The sequence below is a fragment of the Microtus ochrogaster genome, linkage group LG1 (assembly GCF_000317375.1).
Source record: "Microtus ochrogaster isolate Prairie Vole_2 linkage group LG1, MicOch1.0, whole genome shotgun sequence".
In the NCBI taxonomy this organism is placed as follows: domain Eukaryota; kingdom Metazoa; phylum Chordata; class Mammalia; order Rodentia; family Cricetidae; genus Microtus; species Microtus ochrogaster.
Genome location: NC_022027.1, coordinates 245,046 through 266,392, shown reverse-complemented (window position 1 = coordinate 266,392; position 21,347 = coordinate 245,046). Strand labels below are relative to the sequence as shown.

Here is a 21,347-nt window from a genome sequence, read left to right as displayed (position 1 = left end):
CCAATGTGGGTCTCTGTCTCTGTCTCCTTTCATCGCCTGATGAAGGTTAATATTCAGGAGGATGCCTATATGTTTTTCTTTGGGTTCACCTTCTGATTTTCTATACTGTAACTCCTGGTGTGATACACTCTCAGTACTAAGGCTCAAACACACTCTTCACTTACATATGTGTCACAAATAGTCTCTGAGACTCAGTGAATTTCAAGTATCTTTCCCCAGCTGACCTGAGGGTTTAATGTATTTGACTCACTCAAGTTCATGCTAACATTATTAGTAACAGGCATTACTAAATACCAGGGTGTTGGGAGCGCAAAGGTCCTTGCACTCACAGACCTACAGGAAAAGCAGGAATGCTAAGCACACAGGAACGTCTGCTCAGTGGAATGGACACATAACCTGCTCTTCCAGCCAGAAGATGGAAAGATTGGAGGTGACTGAGAGCCTGGCGATCTGTGTTATCACTTGGGCTAGGCCATATCAACCTCCTACAACCAGGACCGGAGACCGCTAATAGTCTAACTGGCATTTGCATTATCTGTACAGTTGGGGGTTTTCCCAAACTCCCCAAACAGGCCCAGAGATGACTAATAACCAAAATGACCCCTACAGAATGTATGACTGAGACCAGGTCAGATCCTTCCCTGGGCCCTTAAACTAGGACAGACAGCTTATCTCAAGAACCCAGCTTCTGGGAAGAAATAGCACGTGCCTTTGTAATTATGTAATTATGAGTTTCTGTGTAATTATGCTTTCCTGTGCACTGGGGATTGTATTACACCTGGAAACTTCCAGATTGCATTGTGTTTAGACATACTGGCAATAAACTGCCTGGCATCAGACTAAACCTGAACCAGGTTTGCAATCTCACCTCTTTGGGGTTCTTTCCCTGCCTGACACCTGCAGGAACTCCCTCAGCTTGGAAACACTGACACCCTTTCAAAGAAAAACTTCCTTATCTACACTCTCACCCTAAATGTGATGATCCTTTTCTTTCTCCCTGGAGCTCCAGGCTCATCTCAGAGAAAACTCCCTTCTTAGTATCTGAGTGTCAGTTGCATTCACTATTTAAAAGAAAATAGAAATATTAAGTTTGTAATAACAATATCGGGAGCTGCAAAAACAAAAGTAAACATAAATTCTTTGCAACGTGTCACAGTCCCATTTATTTCTCTAAAATACCCATTCTTATTCCCGAGGAGAAATCTGTAAACACAGACAGAGTTCAACACTCCTTGGATGTAGGTATGGGAAGCTCTGCATTCAGAATTTGCTACTTCAGAATCGGCTGTGGAAGAATCGCACCACAGAGAAAGGGTAGGCATTTGTGTCCTGCTATTCTGTGCCTGCCCTAGCAGTCTGATGATGGGATGTGGTCTGGAGAAGTGAGAATCTTCTGCTGTCCATTTTGACTTTGTAACTAGATCCCTCTCTTTTCTGAAATCCCTTTGACCTTTAAATTCATGCTTTGATTGATCTGTTCAGTTTTATTCATTTCCAGGACAGAAATGAGTGCCGAGTAGCTAACGCCTTTCCCTCTTCTTGTTTATTGCTATTGTAGACCACCAAAGTCAGAAACCAGTAAGATCACCCGAAAGTCAGCTGTGCTTTGTTCTGGCTTCCATCTCTCATGCACCCTGATTCCTGAGGGCTATGTTCTGTTTGTTGAGCACCACAGCTAAGGTTGGCCATGCCGTCTAACTTCCTGGTTTTCTCCATCAGCAACAAGAGGATGCAGTCCAAGTTCCCAGCATTTGCTTCCCTATTGTGATTCCACTGTAGTTAACAGTTCCAAGAATATTAACATCCAGATGCACAAATGACTAGAATCTCTGCTGTTCATTAGAACTGGATTATGCTTCTAACACAAATTTCTTTTTCAGTTTACTTAGCTTTCCTTCTTCAATCCCCTTCCCCAAACCCTTTCTCTCTCCTTTCCCTTCTCCCCCCCCATGTCCCTTCCCCTCCTTCTCCGCCACATCTCTCCTCTTCCTTTTCCTCCCCTTCCTCTTTCCTCTTCCTTAGCTTTCCTCTGGCCTAAGCTGACTTCCCACCCCTCTTCTTCTTCCTTTCTTCCTTCCCCTTATTGTTCCAGATTTTTTTTGTCCCTTTGCTTCTTACCTGGTGTCTGAATGAAATGAATTTTCACAATCTCTACATCATACAATAGTTTTCCTCTGATCTTAGAAATTGTAAAGATGTGTATAACAAGGAATATTTTTTGACTGTTAGCAGGGATTGTAGGACACTGGCCTGAAGGGAAAACGGTGTGAGAAATCAATTCTTTTACCTCTGGAATCACAGATTTTTCTCAGTAGAATTACAGCACTTGATGTTGCTAAGTCTTCATTTCTGTAGTGCTTAGATAACCATTTTGCTATAAATTAATAACTGCATTCCTTGTTAATTATTGATGGATAGTAATTAAAATTCTGGTGACTTGCAACTTTCTTGAAAATAGGAGATTTTCTTCATACCTTCATGATCAGAGGACTTTTAAAACAGAGCCTTTGAAAAAAAAGCCCTTAAAAAACCCACTTCCCAAATCTGGACTTGTTTTTAAGCCTGTTTTAGATACATCTGTGGAGCTTTCTTATATTGTAGAGTTCTAACTGCACAAATTTATTCCCAGGCCACTGTAACAGACCTAACAATAAGCTCAAGCAGTTTTGGATTTTTGCAACATTAGCCAATGTTAAAACATACAGCATTATTTGTTAAAGATTTCATTTTATTTCCTCTCTCATCTCCTTTAAAATTTCTTTCCTTGATATCTACTTCTGTGATATAATAATGACAAGGAGAATAGGTATCAATATCCAAATGGGCTTTATGAACTATACATACATGACTTGTATTCCATTATATCATTTCATCTCATGCAAAGAAATTTCAGATATCAGTCTTCCAGATGTCATTGTATGAGGTACAAGGTTGATGCAATCAGAAAACTGGCATGTTCTTCAGGCCCCTCCATTCCCATCTAGTTGTAGAACAAATGGGAACTTTTTAACTAAGTAGGTGGCAAGGAGAATATTCCAGACTCACCCATATCCATTCTAGCACAAGTGTGAGGAAAGATGTAGCACAGCAGTGGCAAACTTGTTATACATGACTTTCCAAAAATACAATTCATCGAGTTTCTGGGCTTTTAAAGGTAGAAATATAGCATTGCAAGAAGCTTCACACGTATCAAAATGCTTTTTATTGTTTCCAGAAGCCTGTGTTTCAGATCATGTCATACAGTTATACCTGTCATACTCCTGAAAAGGTCAGGTGCTTCCTGGTCAAATGTCAAGAAAATAACCAGGAAAGACTGTTGCTCCCTCTAAAAGTGCTTTAACAGATTCACCTCTAAACCAATACTAATAGCAACCTTGTGTATCAGAGATATTGTTATGGAATTTATTTCGAAACTATAGAATAGGGGGAAAGTAATGAAGATCAAAGGAAGCATAGAATTCCACAGAAGTATAGAATTTTTCACTTGATGATATGTGAAACCATTATTCCTTTCTATTTATAAGACTGGAGTTTCTGCATGACTCAGAATATATCCTAAAACATGAAACGTTCAATGTTTGACAACTGTGGATCCATGCACAAGTGCCCTTATGATCTTTGTGACTTGGACTACATACTTAATATCAAGATAGCTTCATTTCACAGTGGCGGTAAGCATAAGGAATGAATCTCAGGGAAAAGGGAAACCCAGAAATTAGTGAGAGATCAGGGACAGAAAAATAAAACAATGTGTATGTAACATACCAGTTGGCAGCTTGAGATAGAGTTACAAGGCAAGGCTGGCTGAGAAAATTCTTTATTACCTTACACTGAAGTTATACCGATTATTTCCAAGTTGATGTATACTATGTGCGCTGATGTTTCCTAAGTTATGTATATTATGTGGACTGATGTTTTCTGAGTTGATACATACTATGTGCACTGATATTTTCTGAGTTAATGTATATTATGTGTACTGAAGTTTTCTAAGATGATGCTCACTATATGGATTAATGTTTTCTGGGTTGATGTACACTATGTGTACTGATGTTTTCTGAGTTAATATATACTATGGGGACTGACTGGGAGGTTTTTTCTCCTAGTCTGGTTATTGATTCTTTTTAGCACTCAGTCATATATCATCTTCATTCATTCTAACCTAGTATTTTTCAGTAACATAAAAACTGTTTAGTTGCAAAGCACAAATTGTTTCCAGAGCATTTTAAATTTTCAACTCCTTTCTAATTCATCATGACTTTTGAAAGCAGAACAAGAATATGAAAAATGACCTGGGTACTTTCTGAATTCATACCTGTACATGAGCACTAAGTACTGAACCCATGAAATTCACAACAGTGTAGCTCTCAGGAAAGACAGAGGCCATAAGATCTATGCAGAGTTCTAAACTGGACACAGAGATACCCACACCTTATCCTAAATTCTTGAGAGACTAAGAAGGATGATAACGAGTTCAAGCCAGCCTGAGCAACCTAACCAAATCCTACTGAAAAACAAGTTCTTTGCATAAATAGAAAAAAGTGTTCTATTTATCATATAATTGATTTCTCATAATTTTTAGGATAATGTCCTAAATATTTCCCTTACATTCATTATGACATTATATATCCAACCAGAAAATGCTAGGAAACAGGACAACCTTGTGTTTGTTTGAGTCAGAAGTGTTTAGCAGTATTATTGCACATTTATCACAATACCTTAATCAAGATCAGAAATAAATACACATATAACAAAATTAAACTTTTTCCAAATTAGCTACTTATTTATTATATGTGAACTGAGGCTCTTAGATTCTGAGTCTGAAGCAGGCCCACTCATATCTCAGGTGGGAAAAGCAGATGCAAATGATGAGGCCAAACTGGCTCCCTAAAGTTCAGTCATGCAGAAAAGGTCTCATGATGGTGAACATCAAGGGACAAAAATGTGTCCTGAAGCCATTGTCTACTTAGAAGATTATTGGAAACTTTAAAGGTCTGGCCTCTAAGGTTTCCTCTCGGGGTTCAAAAGAAGGGCTCTACAAAAAAACATAATGAACTAAAATCTGAGGGCTAAGAAATCTACTCACAACAAGTTCTTTCCATCTATGTCTCTTTATTGTTTGCTCGTCCATGTCCTCTGCTCTAATTCTTCTGTCCTGACTATAACTTCTTAGCCCGAATTCTTTGTCTCAATTCTAATGCCAATTACAGTTCTCTGCTACCTCCTCCTCCTCCTTCTCTTCATTTTTCTTTCTCTGCTAATTTCTGTGATACTTCAGCTTGAACTTCTGATCCAGCTTCTGTCAACTCTCTTTGTTCTCATATATATATATATATATATATATATATATATATATATATATATACATATATATATGCTCACAAAATTTGGCAGGCATAAAGAGTAACCAGGCAACCTATGTAAATGGACAAGGAAATTTTATGACCCTTGACCCTTTAGCACATTCTTTCAAATATAGCAATTTCTGAGGGCCTTTTATTTTTTTATTATTTTTTTAAGTTATGTCTGGAATAAGGGAATTTATTAAATTTTATCTTAACCAAAGGATAGAGAGATGGTGGGACAGTCTCTTGAAGGAAAACTGGAGAAGCATTTCTTAGCTAAAAGAAAAAATAATGCATATATTTATATATATAGTCTGTTCCCATTTCTTGGTTTGGGTGTAAGCAGCTGCATTTAGCATAATTCAATTCTCATCAAATGCCCAAGGAGGGGTCCTTTAATTTTTCCTACATTATTAACTACGGTCCATTTTAATCTGCAAACCCCACTCTCTTGTTCTCCATCCTCCAAGACCAAGCTTGGAGGAACCCTTGTGGCAGCAGCAGCTATAACACTGGCACCACACTGCAGATACACATCAAAAGCTGAGTTTCTATACAGAGAAGTTTCTCTTCTCTGAGGGCCTTTTAGCTTTGAAGTTTACACCTATTGCTATAAGTGGTTGAAACAAAGAGGAGACCCAAGCTTCTAAATTATCAGACCTTGGGCTTGATGCCTATCAGAGATATCAGTGGAAGTTTTTCTTCCTCTGGGCTGTGGATAAATGATTAATTACTTTTCTTAAGAGTAAGACTCAAGCAGTAAATCTCCTGGATTAAAATAATTGTTAAACTGAGGTGAAGGTGAGCATGAGGAGTTAGGAATATTTTAATGCAAGGTTAGTTTTAGGTCATTGCTTTTCTGATCTACAAGGTAAACCCAGGGCATGCTTTTTTTTTTCTATCTATCTGAGCAGCTATGAATCAAAGGCTTTGGGCATGTAGTAATTCTATGTCCTTGGGTATCTGGGAATGTTTTAAATGAAATACTTTTACCTGGGTCTTAAACACTGACCAAATGCCTGTCAAAAAATATAATCGCCGGAAGGCAGATCTCTACTTTTCCATTGAAGAAAAGAACAGAGACATGGTAGTGGGAAGCAGGTTTCTTGACTTTGACTGTTTGCACAGATAGCTAGGGGATGTAATCAGTAAACCCCAATTGCATAGGGGAAATTGTGCCCCGATCGAATAGTGCCGAACTGTGGAAGATAAATTCCAAATTGTAATAAATGGGGATAAGCTACAGAGAAATCTACCACAAGAAACAACCACTTTATTCATAAGGCAATAATTCCAAAATGCCTTGCATCTTGGCCTAATCCTCCAGCAAAGTCCTTGGCTCTGAAATATTGACCTCGTGGAATAAGGCTGATTAATTATTGAATGATCCTATTGCTCATAGAAGATGTTACAGAGTGTGTCACCTTAAGCAGGCTTTATAACGGCAAGGGAAAGACACCCTCTTTGCTCTGCGCATCCATTTCCACAGTGAGTTGTGCAATTATGGGCCATTTTATTTTTCAGATCAAAGGAGAAATTACATTCTAAGGTACATAAAGCTAACAGGACACTGGAGCTTTTGTCTGACTCTTTCCTTTTACAAAGTTGGGGAGACAAAATAAGGCACAGTATCCTAACTATTTATACAAGATTTCAGCAGGGATAAAGTATCAATAAAGGAAGTGTTTATTGAATGGCGGAAACATATTACTTTTGTTGTAATAACAGAATGTTAGCATATAGGATTTCTAAAGCTTCCTCATATCTCCCTTGAATGTATTTTTAACTTTTTTTTTTTTATCTTGGCCATTGGGGAGCATTAGTTGAGAGCCTGCCTCTACTTGGAAGGTTCTGGAAGATGAATTCCATGCTGCCCCTTGCTGTCCGTTCTGTTCCTTTCTCTTTGCGGTTCTCTTGTAACAGTGCCAGTTGCCATGGTGACCCTGCTTTCTTTGAATGCTTCCCAGAATGCCACTAACACCAGAAACTGGGCACAGCAATGGAAATATATAGGCACAGCCCTGAAGTCCTTTCAAAATTCAACAAGTGTCCTGTAGCCCTGCTTTGCAGTCTGAAACTCGGCCTACAGATTGGTAATTTTTATTCATCTGGCTTATTTGCTTAGTTCCTAGTTTCCACTGCTTTCTGGGTAGCACCTTTCTCCTCTTAAGCATCTTCCCACATCTTTTGTCTTCAAACATCTTCGCTTATTTAGAAGGAAATGAATGCCACAGGAGGTGTTCACAGTAAGAATGTAAAGGATCTCATCCTTACCAGTAATGCTTTAACATATCTCACCAGTACTCAGACATTGTTGAATACCTGCCCAGGGTAGGGAATCTTGCCCCCATGACCTGTGTACCTATGACCTTCCCTATAAGAAAAGAAAGAAGGAAGTGTCTAATGTCTAGACAAGCAAATAAATAAAGCATATATTGGATGACTAGAGAAATTTATTTGGCTAACTTGTATCTAAACATCTCTCTCAAAGCATTCAATAACAATGGTGGGGAGGCCATGGGTTTGATATGTGCTTCCCTGCTCCCCTATCCAACCTTCCTGTATCCCAATCATCCCATTGCCCCAAGTTCTCCCCATCCTACCCTTCTCACTTTTTTCTCCCCTTCTCCCCTTACCCCCCTCCCACCCCACCCTTAAGATCCCGATTTTTTGCCTGGCAATCTTGTCTACTTCCCCTACCCAGGAGGATAGCTATATGTTTTTCACCTTCTTATTTAGCTTCTTTAGGATATCAAAATATAGACTCCCTGACCTTTATTTGTAGCTAGAAACCAATTATGAGTGAGTACATCCCATGTTCATCTTTTTGGGTCTGGGTTACCTCACTCAGGATAGTATTTTCTATTTCCATCCATTTGCATGCAAAATTTGAGAAGTCATTGTTTTTTACCACTGAGTAGTACTCTAATGTGTATATATTCCACACTTTCTTCATCCATTCTTCCATTGAAGGACATGTAGAGTGTGGAGGGATACATGGGATGGTTTAAAAGGAGAAAGGAAGGAAGAAGTGCTATACAGTTCTATTATAATCTCAAAAATAAGGAAAGAGTAAGTGAAAATAACAGTGTCACAGGGAAATTATAAAGAGTACAGAATTCTTAGAGATGAAACAAAACTGGAGTTTTATGTCTGAGCTAAATCTTCTGACGTCTTCTTTTTTACAATGTTTAAAATCAGCATACAGTCAACAGAATACCTAGTTGAGGTTTTAACTTCTGATCTTCAGAGGGAGGGTGAGATGCAGCATTGTGTTTAGAGATGCTGAATAGATGGTAAGTCAGAGACACCAGGGTGAACCTAGGATGTTGTGCAGGGTATTTAGAGATGCTAAAGAGCTAGTAAGCCATAGTGAACTTCAGATGTTCTTCAGGGCACTTAGAGATTCTGAATAACCGGTGAGCCACAGACACCAGGGATAACCATAGATGTCCTATAGGCCACTGTGTTGCTAATTTCCTAAGCCCTGACAATTAATTGGTCATGTGGATTGAAGTGCTGAAAGCATTCTTTTTGACAGGGACCTCATGTAGGGCCTCAAGCTATCAATCCTCCTTTCAACATTCCTTGGAGCTTGGATAGGTGATAACCACCAAGACTAGCTCTAAATTCATTTTTATCTCATAATACTTTCAACTTACTATGAGTATTTGGAGGATTTAACTCCACAGAATATCAAAAAGATACTTGTATAGAGAATTTGAAAGAAATTGTAAGGGCTAGGAAGTGAGAGACAAGCACATGGTTTGCTAATACACATACGGTTTCAGTATAATACATTTTGCACACATACACACACATTTTGGTAGTTATGTACATGTTCTGTTCACCACATATTTATTCACTAAGAGTTCATTTTAATTTTCCCAGGAGTCATTAGAACTCTTTCTAGATAATCCTTCTTTGAAATAAAGTTTCAATAAATGATGCCTAGTTTTACACCCAAGTTTCCTAACATTTAGATACAATCATATAAAACTCTGTTGCTATTTTCTTCTCTTTGCCTGTGCCCTCACATTTGTGTTAATCGCCTGAAATGCATCTAGAGATGGTAGGAACTGTAGGAGACTTTAGCTAAACAGGACTTCCTAGTCCCGGGAGTACATCATGGAGTGGAGTCTCGGGCTCAATTCCTTCTGGGATGTCTGTCTTCCTCTTTGAGCTGCTGTCTGCTCTGATCCTGAATCAAGAAGGTTTAAGGAAACCTAAGGCAGGCAGGATTCGGTCCTTTTTATCCCCTTCCTCTCCTTTGGCACACAGCTGACAGGGAGCCCTTCTGTTGCCTAAGCTATAACCATGCCCTCTGGGAGTCAGACCCAGTCAGCGTTCTCATGGGCCCCAGTCAAGGTCGTTAGGAGTGAAAATAAATGTGAATAGATGGAATTTCTGAGCCACTGTGAAGTCTAGAAAAGAAAACATGGATACAAATGAAAGGTGGTCATTTCATTATTCCAGGGTTGCCTTTGGAGTTGTCTGTGTAGAATCGAATGAGCCGCAGAGCCACAAAGGCCTTGGGGGTCATTTTACTTCTGGCTTTAGAGTCTCCTCTCATCTCTCTCCTCTCTCTCTCTCTCTCTCTCTCTCTCTCTCTCTCCCCTCTTCCCTCCCCCTTTCTCTCTCACTCTCTGACTAAACACAGTCTTCAGAGGGGCTGAATCTAAAATGAGAAACTAGCTAAATCAATAAAGTTTCCACCCATAGCCAGGCAGAAGATTCATTTCACATATCAGACAGAATTTGAAGCCATGGGTTCTTCTATTTAGTGGGCAAGGTGTTTTAGCACAGATACACAGCATTAATAAAACAACCAGCACATCAATTCTGTGTCAACTGGGTTCTATTTCTCTGTGATGAATGGTCTGGTGATGCCTAGAGCAAATTCTTCTGAAAATATTTATTACTTTTCAAATATACACATTCTATCTCTGGTGTGAATTTTTTAATCACAAAGGATTTTAGTGCTTGATTTATCCATGAAGACCAAATATTGCCACAATCTACCTACCCCCCACCAGCACCTGTGAAGGAATTAGTTGTTTCCTTACAATTATGTATTTTATTTACCATATTTCCAGCAAACACTGCATAAAGGTATGATACATACTTTAGCTATGGCTAAATATCAGTCATAGCTATAAAACTGATTTTAAAAGAAGAAAGGAAAGGCAAGCATGAAGGGAGAAAAGAAGAGGAGCACATGTTTATTTAACATACCTTCAAGAGGAAAAGAACTCAAAATATTTTTAAAAGTATTGAGCATGTTGGATAGTTCCACAGTTATGGAGAACAAGCCAAAATCCCAGTTGTGGTCAAATATCTAGTGACTTCTCTTACTGAAGTCAGGTATCCACTGAAGTCTACACTGGTCAGTAAACAGGATGTCTGTGCTGTGACCTTTAGCTCCACCTGGGAAATGCCTCTCTTCACCGCACACTCTGTTAACACTCTGTAGAAAATGGGTGTTTTCTTCAGTCTGCCACTATGAAATAGCTGCATATGTTTCTGTCCATCTTAAAATTAACTCATCACTCACTCCAAGAATCATTCTTTCTGAAAAGGATCCCTGGAAAAAGCCAACAATAAACAAACAGATAGGTACACATGAATGTATGCACACACACACACATACATACCACTCATGCATATATAGATGCAGGTTCATACACACATATGCATGCATGCAATTCATATGCACACACACATGTGCATAGATGTATGCATGAACACATATGCCACATGCACACATACACACACAAAGTATGTGCAAACGATACTTAAACTCTCAAAGGACTTTTTCCAGAGCAGACGTTCTTACCAGGAACTTAGTAGGTCTGTCTTCAAAGTATCCTACACTGAATTAAGTGGCCTGTGAAATTATGTAACTTTGTAAATATGAAAGCAACTGAAACTTTTCCTGGGTGTCTTGTATATTTTCATAAGTATCTCAAAGAGAATAAGCATCTCACTAAGTTTAACAAGCTTCATTTTCTTGTGAGCTGTTATAGAAAATAGAAATATTAAAATATCAAAGATAAATAGAAGAAAAGTTTCCATCTAAATTTTCCCAAATCTTCCACACAGATGGAATGGCTTCCTCAATTGTTTTTGTAGACAGAGTTTTGCTCTTAATTTTTCTTTTTCTTCTTACTTAATTTTTAAAATGTTACTTCTTCCATGTAAAAGCAGATACATTTACAGTCATGAGATTTGAACCAGCTGTTACTGAGCAGGGATATTGGTATAAACACTGCCTAGCACAGCTGTATTAAAAAAGACATTGTGACTCCCATCTCGCATTTACCTCTGGTATATGCTCAGTGAACAGCATGTATAATTGCTTGTTACTGCTGACTTTCTCCAATATACTGTCTTTGCCACACTTCCAATGGTACCTGACTACATTTGGAATAAATCCTAGTATCCCAATAGGAACACAAATGTAGGGGGCAGGGCCATGGCATATGGCTTGAGAAATGGGCTGTAAATAAGGCTGACGTGACAGATGTCTGAATTCAAGAAAAGTGTAAGTGATAATTCCTTCAATTAGCCTGGAATTATTAGACCTCTCACGATGTAATATCAAGTTGAAATATCTGCATTTTAATTTTAAAAAATTACCCCCAGATGCTGTCACAGTAAGGAAAGCACTTCATTTTCGAATCTTTGGCATTTCAAAGTGAAGGCATAAAAGGTTTTCTTTATCAAAGGAAAGGAACAAGAGTAGGCAAAGCTCATGGTCGTGGGCTGGTGGGTGGGCAGGGATTCTAACCGACAGCTGAAGAGGAAATATGTCTGTAACATCAACTGTCTGTAGCAAGGAAGGGTAAAGTACACATTCCGTTGCTTGCTTCAGATCTTGAACCTGAAAGACATAAATAATATTTAAAAGAATACTATAGAAAGTGCTTAAACATAAGGTAAGAAAGCCTTCAGGGCCTCACAGAAAAACATAAACTCACATCGTTTAACTAGCAGTGTGTCCTCCCTGTTAACACGCAGATATGCTTCTTTAATAATATGTATATGTAAATTAATTGTTGTAAATAACTTTTGATGATACATGAACAGTAGTTCCATGATTCATACATGTTCTTTGCATTTTTCTGAGCCAGGATTATAGTAAGTTGATGTAGTGAAAAGATAAATTTCTCAGAAAGAATGGAAAGTTTTAGAAGCTCTAATCTAAGAAATTTTTCTCCATATGTCTGGCAGCCTGTGAATAATAGCAGGAACAGAGTGTTCCAAAAAGTGCATTCTGGTGACTCTGTGAACTACACTTGCCTAAGAGCAGGGTGTGACCAGAGAATGGGGTGAGGCTTGTAATCTGCTGTTACAGACAACTCAGCAAAGACAGAGAAGGAAAGAAGTAGAAGGGAATAGCATTTACAGCATGGAAAAAACAAACTGTGATACATCCAAATCCCGTTAACAGCTACAACAAAATGATCAAGAATCGAAGAGCACTATTTGTGCATTTCAGAAAATTCAACCCCATAAAAGAATAAAGAAAGGAAAAGAAGGCTTATCACAAACATCTACGAAAAGTAAGGAAGCTCTCCACTGCAATTTGGAAACAGCAAGATGATTATACAATAAATTCTATTAGATACTCAAGAATAAATATATCATTGAGTTTAGCAATAAATTAAGGGAATAAAGAGAAATTAACATTATTTAAAATGCTATTGTTTATTACGTAGTAAATTTAAGTTTTTCTTTCAAATAAGTGTTTTAATAAATTTTCACTAAGAACAGAATCATGTATAAACATCTCATTCATATAAAATGGGGGTTTAAAGAGTTAATCTTGCTAACCACACTAGCATATTCTCAACATCTCTCAGCTGAATATAAGTGGCAAAGAGCTGTATCAGTGGTAAAGAACCATGACTTTATCACAATAAAATGTAATTGAGAAAAAGTATTAAAGGCTGTAAGTATTTAGTAATACATGGCTTACTTACAAGGAGTATGTAAGCATCAACTACAAATCTGCAATTGAAAAAAGCTAAAGGTTGTGGGAGCATCCTGGAGGGGAAAATATGTTAAGGCCATTTCTGCAACATGCTCAATTTATGAACCACATTGTCATGCATACTACAGGTAAAATCAGATGCTTTTCAAAGCCACCGAACTTACTGAATTTTAAAAATAATCTTAAAAATACTAGTAGAGATAACAATAAGTGACAAAAATTCTCTGCCTGTCCTACTCGTTAACTGACCTGTGCAGTTTGTTGGCCACAGTTATCAAACAAATGTATGACTATGCAAATGTTCTGTGGAACACTTATTCCATTTATAGGCATTTAAATGTTTTCTGGTATGATTATATTCACATATTAACAAGACAAGTCACATGAAATATCCATTATCCATACCAGTCAAAAGTACTATTCATAAACACACAAATAGTGGAATTTGAAGCAGAGATTGCCAAAATATTGTAAAGAATGGATATAAACAACCTGATCATGCTTCTTTGGGGGGAAGTGATTGTGATGAATGGGTGAGTGTAAATTGATGTTTCTCCCATATTTTCAATTCCTTACATCTAAGATATATGCAGCATTTAATGGCTCATAAATTGTTTACCTGGGATTATGTCTGTTGTTTATTTTTCTGTGTGTATCCAATAACACAAGAATATCCATATTTACAAATCTTTGTAGTCAAGAATGACCCCTACATGATACATCTTCTGTAATGGATGAAAAAGGGCTTTTCTCATTTTCTCTTTTCAACATCACTTTGGAATTTCATCAAAGGGAGGAGTCACTGAATACATAGTGAAACCAGTTATGGGAGTGGGTAAAGTCACATGGCTCAAAGAAACATGGTTTCCCATGCAAAGCAATTGAAAATCAAGATGGCTATGAATGGATGATACAGTGTCTGGAATAAAAAGATTAACTTACATAATTCGTGGTTTCAAAAATAGGAGTATTCAATCGGCAATTAAATGTAAAAATATTCACAACAACAATAAGCTCAACAAAATGAGTAGTAATTACATATAATGATTCCATTGTGGTGCTCAAGTGTAAAGTCCAGCTGGAATAATATATGAGACTATGTGTAATGTTAGGTAGCTAGATGCCCAGATGTTATCTATGTCCGTAACATAACTGAGTCCAGTTTCAATTAAAATCTACAGAAAACTAACAGTATAATTCTAAAATCCATTGACAAGATTCAAAATGCAAAAACTTGTTGGTAAGACAAGAACAGTTGGAGGAAGCAAACTTAGGAAGAATGACAATTAAACAACTTTTAATGATTAAATCATTATATTTCTTTGAAATAGAACTTTTTATAAATGAATCAGGATATAATACAAAAATACATCTGTTTCTTTTTCTTTTACTGTTCACAGACTGATAAGTGGTTGATAGCTGATAGGTGATGATTGTGATAGACAAGTAGTAGATACATAAATAGACAGATATGAGATAAAATGTCAATTAATAAATGATAGATAAAGAGACAATTCTTTTATGATACATAAGAGATAATGAATAGATCCATAGGTAGGTAGATAGATATACAGATATTTTCTACATAGAACAAGTATCAAAATCTATATCAAATAATGAGTTTAGAAATAGATTAGAAAGCTGTTATGATTGGATTCTCTCTCTGTATATTTGTACATTGATATTATAACCTTTGACATATCAGAAGTAAATACATTTGCAGAGAGAATCTTTATAAAAAAACAATCAAGTTAAAATATGTTTGTTATGGTGGGGTATAAATAGGATTAGATTCTTATAAAAGGAAATAAATTAAACACAAAATCAGACAAAAAATGACGTGCAAGAAATTGGGAGAAGAAGCTCTCTACACTGTGAGAATATTCTGTCACAGTCTCCAAAGAAGCCAAGCCTGAACCAGCTTGAATTTTTAGCTCAAGACTCCAAAATTGTGACTCAAACCATATTTTCATCATTACCCATTCCGTGTACTTTGTTGTGACCATCTCTAACAAGATCTAACCCTACTAAAAAGTAGGTAGAACTGTAGGACTGATCCAGACAAATGGAAGCAAAAAAATTATAAACATGGAGCCATTATCTCACAGAATACCTGAGAAGTATTTTAGAAAGTAGCTGTAAATCTGTGCTGATAGTTTCTGTCAACCCAGCACAAGCTAGAGCTATGCAGAAGAGAGCGCCAATGGCTGAGAAAATGGCTCTATAAGGCTGGTCTGAAAGGCCTTTGGGGCCTTTTCTCAACTAGTGATTGGCATAGGAGAGTCTAGTTCACAGTAGGCAGTGCAACCCCTAGCGTTAAATCCTAGGTATCACCAAAAAGCAGACTGAGCAAGTCATGGAGGAAAGGCAGTAATCAACACTCTTCTGTGACTTCTGTATTCGTTTTTGCTTCCTGGTCTCTGCCTTGAGTTTCTGCTGACTTCCCTAAATGATAGACTACAAGCTGTAAGGAGAAAGAAGCTCTTTATTCCCCAAATTGCTTTTGGTCATGGTCACTATCACAGCACTCGGGAGGCAGAGGCAGGCGGATATCTGGGAGTTCGAGACCAGCCTGGTCTACAAGAGCTAGTTCCAGGACAGGCTCCAAAAAAAAAAAAAAAAAAAAAAAAAACAGTAAAGTAACTAATAAAGATTTTATTCCTGTGCCCTTTGCACATATTTTTTTTCAAGGGTAAAACAGTAATTTCCTTACCTGAACGTGTAGAATAATATCAAATATAAACGAATGTATTTTAGAGAATTCAAGCTGTCTAGCACATATTAAAAATAAACTTACTAGTTTATGCCACAGAAATAGCCAAGGAAATATGTGTATGGCTACATACACTGATTTTATTACTCTGTAAGAAAAAGAAGAGTGGGAACATGCTAAACATGCAGTGATAAGATTGACTGAACTACACACAGAACAGAATGTGTCATAGCACCTGGCAGCAGGTAGGACCTCTGAGAGACAAGCAGCCAATGGTAGAGCATGGGTAAAGAGTGAGCCTTTCTGATTATTTATGTCTCTAAAGAAAAGTTGTTGGAAGATAAAGCAACACTTCCTTAAAATAGAACAACATACTGTGAACACCTCTGTGCATTTCTACTCTCTAGAGTTATGATGTTTGAAACTAGAAGATGCTGATTAATTGCTTAAGTTCCTTGGCTCTTTTTCTCTAAGTATTGTAATCTTGTTCATGATTACTGTTGCATTAACTAAGCAATAGATTGTTTGAAGTCCTGAAGTATATTTTATCACGAAGGTTAGGAACACTAAATATGATAATGTAATTAAAACTGATTGCAAACTATAAGAAAAATAGAAAAAAAGAAATAATAGTTATATTTAATTTAATGAAAAATCATCAATGATGAGCAAAAGCAATAGTGAATATTGCTACATGTAATAAAGAAGGAAGAAACAATAGACGATAAATTTTATGGAAAGCACACTGGACATTTAGCTCCACACTCATAGCCAGGTCAGCATTCTTGTTCTGATGTCAGTGTATTTTTAGAGCCATGGCTGAGACAGGGAGCATGGAACTGACTGATAGACCACTTCTATAATAGCATTGCCCTTGGAAGGGATTTCTTGTCTTATTGACTCAAATATGTCTACTGGAAAATAGGGTTATCAGGAGCGCTTACCTCCTGAAGTTCTTGTGAGTACAAAATGAGTTATATGATCTCTCATGCAAAACATGGCCAATGTGTTTTTTTCATCAGTTTGATTTATAATGTATATGGTATTCTGGGGACATGTTTATTGTACAAGAGAAACCAAAGGCATGAAATCACACTGTACTTTTAGGTGAGACAAAGATGAACCATTATTATTATTATTATTTGTTATTTGACTCCCATGACAGTCTATAACTGGATGATTATTCATTAATCTTTGTTGGATTGGGTCATCTGCTTCAGGGCCATTGTAGAATAACCTGCTTCACAGTTACATACCATTCCAGTTCCCTCCATGCAAGAAGAAGCTAAAGGGTGGCAAACAGCTACACTTGGCAAAGAAACCACAAAAAAAAAACCCTAAAGTAGTCACTGAAGCCTACTCTAAATGAAATAAATGTCTTAACCACTGCTAAACTCCACAGTGCAAATGATTGTTCTGTATGTCTGCAGAACACCCATGAAATTCACTAACTTTCTCAGGAGTAAAGACACTACTTGTTTAGAAAACCTCATTATTTACATTGGAGGTCAACAGTCTATAAAGTTACAATTTAACACAAAAATGTGGGCGAAGCCAGTATCTCACGTTTTATAAATGAACTAACATGCAGACAGTCCTCGTGCCCTTTTCTACAAGATCACAACGGAATTCAACCACCTTTCACTGTGCAGACAGAGCTCTCTAGCATTTCCTTGGTGAAGGGCTAATTAAAAGTTGTTAAAATCTTAAACATGGCAATGTCACTACCGCTGTCTCTATCCAAAGAGCACACAAATAATTTACAAGAGCAGGTTTTGTATTCATTTTATTTCCCTTGATGGAAGAATATCAGTCTCTGTGTTTTCCTGTTTATTTGCTTTTCATATAGTCAAACACTCTCTCGTCTGGACCATTGTATGTCGGCTTCTGTGCCCATTCTCCACACGTTCACGACAAGCATTCCAAACTCCCAATCTGGCCTTGTTTTTGCCCGACTAGAACACTTTCAGTTCACTATTATTCTCCAAACAGGGTCCCAAGTCCTAAACATCACTTAGAAGCCTGTTATGTCTCTTCCCCTCTTCCCACGTTTTCTTGCCAGCTACCAGATCTCCCACTCTTTCTTCGGAGCTTCACGGCTGACATTTATTCACTTAAAATAACTTTATTGACACTGGCAATACAAGTGCTTTCTCCCTTAGTCTAGCTAATTCATATTTACCTTTAACATATTTTCTTTCTTGCCGCAGTCCTATCGCTGGAGCTCACATTCACACACAGGCAAACCCACATTTACTGCAGGCTGAGCTTTTCCTTGAATGTCAGCTTCATCTTTCTGTCCAAGTTCGTGGAATTTCTGTGCTCATTGACGGCGTTTCAAAGTGGTTGTTCTTTTTCCCGCCTGCCTTTAAGACCAACAGTGGTTCTCGGACGTATGAAAAATGGATGGAAAACATTTCGATTAGGTTTTCTTTCCTTTGGACCAAGGGTGAAAACAAGTCAACAAGTCCCCTGCTTTCTTTCTTTTTTTTTTTTCTGGATCTGCCAATTTATTTTTTTTTAATTTTATTTATTTATTAAGGATTTCTGTCTCAAGGTCCAAATCAGGAGCAGAAGGAGAGAGAGCACGAGCAAAGAACACAGGACCGCGAGGGGTGCACCCACACACTGAGACAATGGGGATGTTCTATCGGGAACTCACCAAGGGCAGCTGGCCTGGGTCTGAAAAAGCCTGGGATAAAACCGGACTTGCTGAACATAGCGGACAAGTCCCCTGTTTTCTATTTGGCTCTACCCTACCCTCCACTGTATTCCGCAGTATAAAATAAAAACCTACCTAAGCCTTTGGGATATTTCTCCAAACCCCGTCTCTTGCAACAGATATAGAAATGCCTAGAAAAATATAGTGCTATTATAGAAATCTTCTACTTTCTAAACTATACCGGGTAGACTACATTAGTATGTAGAAACTGTCCCCTGCCTAAACCCTCGGTCTGCCTAGTTCTTTCTGCAAGTGAAATATTTCGCCAGGCAGAGTGTGTGCGGGGCTCTCACGCCTTTCTTCTGTGTTAGACAGGACTACGAGGAGCTAGAGAAGCAGCTCAAGGAGGTGTTTAAGGAGCGCAGCACAGTCCTGCGAGAGCTGACAAAGACATCCCGAGAACTGGATGGGATCAAAGTCAACCTTCAGGTGAGCTGGAAACTGATTTTGTCACCCACTGGACTGATATACATTTTTAAACAATTTTCTCTACATCTCTGGGCTTTACCACTCCTGTTAATATTTATTATTGTTTTAGTTTTGAAATAAAAAGTCTTTTGAAATGGTCTAGAGACCTGCAGTTTCCAAACAGCAAAAGGAGTAAACTGTGTACTTGGTAAAGCTATCAGTTTCTCCCAGCTTCCAAAATCAATTTGATCCCTGAGTTCTTGACATTACAAAGTGCGAAGAGAAATTAGACTGAGAGTCAAAGAATGTAGGAAGGATATTTAGAAGATAAATTTAGATTTTTCCCCCCAGGATAGTTCTAAAGATCCTTTAAGCAACTTCTTTATAGAAATGGATAAATGTTTTACAAAGGAGACTATCATGTTTAAAACAAGAGAAAATAAAAGAAAGATACATTTCAGATAAACAAATCTTTCTAAAACATCTAGTAGTACTTTATTTTTCCTATGAAAGTACTTTTTTATCTTAGTTAAAATAGAAACTTTTTTCAATATATTATGTTCTAATTATGATTTTTCCTCCCCTGACTCCTCCAGGTTCTCCCCACCTCCCCTCCCATTAGGATCTACCTCTTTTCTGCCTCTTGTGAGAAAATAAACAGCATCTAAGGCATAATAATATAATAGTATAAAACAATCAGAATAGGACAAAAACAAACAGAAGGAAAAGAGCCAAAGGAAAGCACAACAAACACATAAAGACACAGATACACCCATGTTCATCCCCATAGGAAGCATAAAAGCAGAAGCCATAACGTATACACAAAGGACTGTAAGGTAAAAAGTTCTATGGGACACAATATTATGAGACAAAGAATGATGTCTGAATTTGCACATTACATTCACTGAGTACCTACTGTGTACTAAATTCTTTAGGGGCACTGCACGGCTTAATTCTTTTGAATAAGTAGAGGAAATGATACTTTGTGATTTTTTTATTGCGCATAAGCAATATATTCTAAAGATAGTAGTTATGAAAGTCAGTAAAGACTCCAGAGTTTAAATATAAGCTGTTTGCTCCAGAGACTTTTCACATACTGCAGAACTGAGGCTGTCTGTGTGTTGTTTTGGGCCTCAAGGTCTGCATTATACAATGTTGCCATGACGACACTATGGAGAAGATGATGGTGTGATGGTCTTTGGGAGACTGCTCCAGGTTGGAGCATGACCTTTGGGTTCCCCCAAAGCTCCTATATCCCACCCAGCTCTCCCCCCTAACCTTCTTGCACTCCCTACCTTGAGGTTGGACCCCGTTCCTGTTCCATGAGTTTTCCCCCTTAATAAAGGCCTTAAAATACACCATTTTGGAGTCAGCTTGTGATTATTTGACTTGCGTTCTCCCCCTTGCCACAAACACCACCACCTTTTACCATTCAGTGTTCAGCTTCTATGGTGGTGGTGCAGTCAACCACTAAGAGCATTGGTTTTGGTCCAGCTCACATGCTTGGTTATCTTTCCATAGCTCTTAGCTAATTTCCACATGAAAACCTTATTGTAGTTGCTAATCTTCCTTTATAGCTGCAAATACAATGTGTAGAAAGAGCACACAGGTAAACAATGAGTGGGACCAATATTTAGATTTACTGTTTGAGCTCTTGTGAAAGTTGTGCCATGCATTGAGAGAGTAAAGCGAACCCCCACCCTATAGGAGTGGGATGCATGTAGAAGGATTAGGAGGTGCATGAAGCATAGTTCTGCACATCTGGGCATCAGACTATGAAGAATGAAGAGGAAGATTCATGAGGCTACACATTGATCTGGTTTTATCAGGAAAAGCCTAGGCAGAGATTACTGAGAAGAACGTTAGCAGGTAAACAAGCCTAGGAGGAATATTCATGACATCTGCCTGTCCTCATGGGGATGGAACACCTGGCACAGGATCATATCATCAGCAGATGGCGAAATGCCCTGGAGAGATCAGTGATTACTGTGTTCCCAAGACACTCTTGTTTCCTTAGTCAAGGTGTCTCCTTATACACCAGAATGTTGCTTAAGAAAAATGATCATGGAGCTGTGATTTTTAAAGGGGAAAATTGTCCCTGAAATTTTTTTTTTTTTATTTTTTTTATTAAGAAAGAAAAAAAAAATTTCCGCCTCCTCCCAGCCT

At 37.8% G+C, this 21,347-nt stretch overlaps 1 protein-coding gene across 2 annotated transcripts in view; it reads left to right on the top strand.

The window, feature by feature from the left end:
- The window catches only part of LOC101994209 (leucine zipper protein 2), a 388,597-nt gene that overhangs the window by 165,664 nt on the left and 201,586 nt on the right, over nucleotides 1–21,347 (top strand). For both annotated transcript variants that reach the window (XM_005358954.3, XM_026785121.1), the window contains exon 2: nucleotides 19,085–19,202. In XM_005358954.3, the coding sequence (XP_005359011.1) occupies nucleotides 19,085–19,202 (118 nt within the window). The remainder of the gene's footprint in view (nucleotides 1–19,084; nucleotides 19,203–21,347) is intronic.